Source organism: Arvicola amphibius, chromosome X (genome assembly GCF_903992535.2).
Source record: "Arvicola amphibius chromosome X, mArvAmp1.2, whole genome shotgun sequence".
Classification (NCBI taxonomy): Eukaryota; Metazoa; Chordata; class Mammalia; order Rodentia; family Cricetidae; genus Arvicola; species Arvicola amphibius.
The window spans coordinates 86,624,202-86,630,262 of NC_052065.1; the positions used below are offsets into that span (position 1 = coordinate 86,624,202).

Here is a 6,061-nt window from a genome sequence, read left to right on the forward strand (position 1 = left end):
TATGAAAAAACTGGAGATGTCTTGTTCATGTGGGAGGACAAGTTGAGACTGTGTTCTGGGCTACTTAATTTTGAGGTGACTGTAGACACTCAGGACCAAAAATTTAGGAAGACAGTTTGAAATAGGGGTTTAGAGCACAAGGAGGAAGTTGGAAGTTAGAGAAATAAGTATAAAATGGAGTTAATCAGCATGCTTTGTGTGTCATCATTTCCCAACCACATTTGATCACTTCCATGTATATCAGAAATCAGGATGCAGCTTGTGATCATTTACAGCCAGGTAGCAACCATGAAGTAGTCTTCTTTGCTGTTAGAGCATGCACAGGCAGGTGGAGTTGATAAAGTTGAAATACCTTAAGTTGAACCATCAAGTTAGAAAATGTCTTTAAGTCATCTCTAAGTTGCTTATGCAGTGTACTTAAGTTATACTTCTATTGTAATTACTTAACCAAATATTTCTTACTTATTAAATATTCAGTAGAGAGTAAATTCTATGTAAAGAGGTGTTACCCTAAATGGTTTAGGGAATGATGATAAGAAAAACAGTCTGTATGTGTTCAGAACACACAATGCCATTGTGCATTTTAACATTACACAAATGCTGGATGAACAACACTAAAGCAGAGAGTGCTGTGAGGGCTCCAGCAGGGCAGGCCGGCAATCATTCCATTCATATGGACTCAGCAGGCTGCGCAACACAGAGCACATTCAGGTTCTAACTTTTGAAATTTTCTGTATCTGCCCCAAATGGTTTTGATTCTAGGCTGATTATCCATAGGTATGGAATATGTAGCTATGAAAGGTCAGTAATCATTACCTTTACATAATTGGGGTGCTGGCATCAATAGCTTTTAGCTTTTTTAAATGCTTTGTTACCAGCACTATGCCACACACACACACACACACATGCACACATGCTTTTGCCAATTTGTGGATATTTAGTAACATATGTTTATAAAAATGTTATATAGTAAAATATGCCTACACCTGAACTCATTCAGAATTCCAAAATAAAAATGCTAAGCATGAAAAGGCATCATTGAGGTAAAGATGTAGTTCTGTGGTGCAGCACCTTCATAGCATGTACAGGGCCCTGGATTTGGTCCCCAGTACTCCAGAAACAAAACAAATACTAGATAGCAAAGACGTTGCCCTGTACTAATTTAATAGCCCAGAGTTTTCTGTTAGGGATAGTAAAAAGTATTGTGTCTGAGAATATGGTGATAGTTAAAGCCAAGGAAAGATTTAGAGTTTTATAGAATCTACCATACATACTGCCTACTTCACCAGATTCCTTTATCTCTTTTTAGCGCTTTTTTTTTTACTCTTTTTAAACTTAGCATTCAATGTATTAGTCTTCATCTTTGCATTTTCCTACTCTTTTTGTTGACCCCCCCCACTTTCCAACTCTCATGTCTCTCCACTTCTCTTCTGTCCTGCCCCATAGTCCCCACCCGCTTCACGTTACATGTATTCTATTACTTTCTTCCTTCCCTCCTTCCTTAACACCCCAATTTCCTCACGCTCCCCTTTCTATTATTATACCTTCATGCACACATAAACACACATACAAAAATGAAAATCTAGGATTTGGGGGTTAGGCAGATGGTCCAGTCAGTAAAGTGCTTAGAGGGCAACAGAACAACCTGAGTTTCATCCTCAGAACCAACATTTTAAAAATTGCAATTACACTTGTAATCCCAGTGCTGGGGAAGCAGGTGGATGACTGGGGCTGGGTGGCCGGCCAGCCTGCTCTAATCCATAACCCCAGGTCACTGTAGAGATGCTGTCTCAACAACAAGGTGCTTGAGGCACCCTGCCAGAAGTTCTCTTCTGATCTCCACATGTGCACTGGAACGTATGCACACAAATATACCCATAATCTAGGATCCACATAGGAGAGAAGACATACAGTATTTTGTCTTTCTGAGCCTGGATTCTTATGCCTGGTATGCTAATTTAGATTTCCATCTGTTTTCCGCACATGTCATGATTTGATTTTTCTTTATGGCTGAATAAGTTGAGTTGTGTTAATGTACCACATTTTCTTTAACCATTAATCAGTGGATGGATATAAAGAGTGTTTCTACTTCCTGACTATTATGAATAGTGCAGTAATAAACAAGGATGTTCAAGTATCTCATATTAATTTTCCATACTGGCTACAGCTGTTTACTCTTCAATAAGCAGTTGATAAGGGCTTTTCTTCTCCCAAATTCTTTCCGACATTTGTAGTCTTCTCTTTTTTTGTTTATGCTTTATTTTTATTTTATCTGTATGGATGTTTTGCCTGCATATATGTATGTACACCACATGTGAGGTACCCCAGAGGCCATACTGGGATTACAAAGGATTGTAAGCCACCAGGTGACTGCTGAGTCCTGTGCATGAGCAGCAAACGCTCTTAAGTGCCGAGCCATCTCTAGCCCCATATTTTTTTAATGTTGGTCATTCTGATTGGGTGAGATGAAATATCAAAGCAGTTTGAATTTTCATTTTTCTTATGGCAAAAGATGCCAAACACTTTGTAAAATGGTTATTAGCATTTGTATTTCTTCTTTTGACAACTTTCTGTTGTTTGTTACCTTATTGGTTGATTAGATAATTTGTTTTTGTGATATTTAATTTTTGTAGTCCTTTAGATACTCACCTGAAATTTAGCTGGCAGACATTTTCTTGATTGCCTACATTTATTGCTGGCAGTTTCTGCTGCTGTGCAAATGCTTTTTTTCAATTTATGCAATCCCATTTGTCAATTCTTGGGGTTATTGCCTGTGCTAGTAAAATCCCTTATAGAAAGGTCTTGCCTATCTTTATGTCTTGAAGTGTTTTCTCTTTAGCAATTGCAGAATTTCAGTTCTAACAATGAGGTCTTTGGTTCATTTTGGATTTAATTTTGAGGTAGGTGAGAGATACAGATCTAATTTTATTCTTTTGCATATGTAAATGCAGTTCTCAAAGCAGCCATAATGAATACCAAAAAGTCAAGTAATCCCTTACAGTATATTAAAATAAGTCTAGAAACCAACAGTAAGAGAAACTATACAGATACTTGGAGACTGAAAAATATAATTTTGAATGTATTGTGGAAATCAGGGAGGAAATTTTAAATTTCTTAGAATAAAATGAAATCATAGCACAACCTACAAGAACCTCTGGAACACAGCTAACTAAGCATTTCTTGAGGGAAAGCTTATAGCTGTAAGTGCTTACTTTAAAAGTTCATAGTAGGGTCTGGAGAGATGATTCAGTGGTTATGCACTTGCTGATATTGCAGAGAACCCAGGTTCTGTTCCCGGCTGCCACATGGTGTCTCAGAGCCATCTGTAACTGCAGTTCTGGGGGACTCTGTCCTCTTCTGGCCTGTGAGCAGAGGCATGCATGTGGTGTATTTATATACAGACAAGCAAAACACCCATATACATAAAAATCAACAAAACAAAAACCCACACCTTTTTAAAAACAGTGGTCTCAAATAAACTAATGATGCAGCACAAGTTTCCAGAAACACAGTAAATGGCAAGAAATAATAAAGATTGGGGCAGAAATAAATGAAATACTAAAAGAACAACACATAGAAACAATGAAACAAAGCTGAACTGATAAACAAGATTGACAAAGCCTTAGCCAAAGTAACCGGAAAAAAGGCTGAAATTACTCAAATCAGAGATGAGCCAGGTTTTGTTACAATTGACTCCAGTGAAATCCAGGAAAGGTCGAGAGGGCAGATTAAGTGGAAAATTTTGAAAATGTGCATCTTTGTCCTTTAAGGTATAATTCAAATACCACATGTCTTAGGGGAACAGTCTTTATAACACCCTGCATAACTCCTTTTAACAGTTAAGTACAAAATAAAAAGAGATCATAGGTTAGGTAAACTTCGGTGCTCACTTATCCACTATGCTTTTATTGTTCCCTTATTTGTGCTTTTAGTGAGAAGGAAATCCAGGGGGTTGTAGCGAATGTTTATTCAAAGGGAACTCCAGAGTGCTGATGGGAATAGAATTTAGCAGGATGGGATGTGAAGAGCCATGGTTATTATCTAACGGTTTTGCTAACCTGATGTGTTCATTTTAAAGGAAAGCCCTGAAGAAAGGACAATAGACCTGACATCTATTCGGGTAAATAAATTTGCTTTCATCACCCATATGGATTTCATGTAGCTTAATCAAGAGATTTTTGTATGCCATTACTTTTTTCCTAGTCTTAGTTCTACTGGTTGCAAAAAGGGAAAATGAAATGTTTGCTTTTATAATGCTGTCAAATAACTTTCATCCAGATTTATTGGCACAGACCATCGTTGACTCTAGGATATAACTCTTCATAGTGTGACTCTTGCTATTCTAATCACTCATTGTTTCATGTAATAGTAAATACAGTTGTGTGTATCTAAAGTAAACCGGATGTGAGAACACTGGTTATAGTGTTCTCATTATCTTAGAAAATCTTCCTGTGCACACAGCAAAGACTGTGAGACATAGCTTTTGTGTTACCTATTTTAGATACCAAGTTTCTAGAGTATGAGAATGGTGGCACTTTTGCACTTCACAGTACCTTGCTCTGATGAATGATTTGCCAATATAATTAAAGCAATATTTAGAGCACTTGGCTTAATTTAGTGACTTAGCTCTAATCATGAACCTTCTAAGTTGATGTTTGCAGTATGTTTTCAGAATGTTGTAAACTAGGCAGGAAACAAGGACTCATGTTCAATAAGTAATTTTTTTCTTTTTTGTACCTGCAGGGGAAGAAATGGAACTGGTATTTGGACTATTTATTTTCAGAGGGTTTTCAAGGCCTGGAACTTTTCATAAAAAGTAGTATCCGCCATTGTGCTGAACCGCAAACACAGAACAAAAGCACAATGAGTGAACATTAGACAAATGTTGGCATGAGCAAAGTGGACACGCTGAACTAAATTCTCATTGCTAGAGAGGCCAGCAGCTCAACGTGAGGTTCCATACCATTTCACAAGCCAGCAGCTGTCCTCAAGGCGTACGGAGTCTTTCCTGCTCAGGAGAACCTTTGTGTGACTGACGTAATTTTTTAAGCATTATTTAGCTAACTTCTTCCTCTCGGCTTTCTAGTGGGAATTTTTAATCTGCTCTGTTAGTAGAAGAGAGCAAGTGATATAAGTTACTCTGCAAACATTCTTATACAGAACATGCTGCAATCTCTGAAGTCCTGGGGATATTTTCTGGTTTCCTCATGTGGACTTCCAGCAGCAGCAGCTGCAGCAGCAGCACCAAGTTACTTATAATAAGATGCAGCACGGGTGCAACCCATTCCTGAGAAGCTGATACTATCTGTGCCTGCACTGGCAGTATTGTATGTGGAAGGAAGGGTAGGGGATGAAAAAATCTCTGATTTTATTGGTTTAATTTCCTGAAACCATTTTATTATTTGAGTATATATGTGTATGTATATATTTATGTATATGTTCAGATTTACAGGCCTAAATAAATTAACTTCAGCTTTACCTTTAGGATTAATTTTTTTAATTGAATTTTATTGAGCTATATATTTTTTTCTGATCCCCTCCCCTTCAACCCTCTCCCATGGTCCCCATGCTCCCAATTTACCCAGAAGATCTTGTATTTTTCTACTTCCCATATAGATTAGATCCATATATGTCTCTCTTAGCTCTCTTAGGGTCCTCTCTTGTCTAGGTTCTATGGGACTGTGAATTGTAGGCTGCTTTTCTTTGCTTCATGTCTAAAAGCCACTTATGAGTAAGTACATATGATAATTATCTTTCTGGGTCTGGGTTACCTCACTCAATATGATGTTTTCTAGCTCCATCCATTTGCCCGCAAATTTCAAGATGTCATTATTTTTTTCTGCTGTGTAGTACTCCATTGTGCAAATGTACCACATTTTCCTTATCCATTCTTTGGTCAAGGGACATTTAGGTTGTTTTTAGGTTCTGGCTATGACAAACAATGTTGCTATGAACATAGTTGAGCACATGTCCTTATAGTATGAATGAGCTTCCTTTGGGTATATAACCAAAAAAATGGTATTGCTGGGTCTAGAGGAAGGTTGTTTCCTAGTTTTCTGAG

The 6,061-nt window shown here is 37.6% G+C and overlaps 1 protein-coding gene across 1 annotated transcript in view; it reads left to right on the top strand.

Annotated features, from left to right (window-relative positions):
• The window catches only part of Cenpi (centromere protein I), a 65,598-nt gene extending 60,521 nt beyond the window's left edge, over positions 1-5,077 (top strand). The window contains exons 21-22 of the mRNA XM_038317054.1: positions 4,079-4,120; positions 4,744-5,077. Of these exons, the coding sequence (XP_038172982.1) occupies positions 4,079-4,120; positions 4,744-4,878 (177 nt within the window). The 3' untranslated portion in view covers positions 4,879-5,077. The remainder of the gene's footprint in view (positions 1-4,078; positions 4,121-4,743) is intronic.
• Positions 5,078-6,061: the final 984 nt, after the last annotated feature.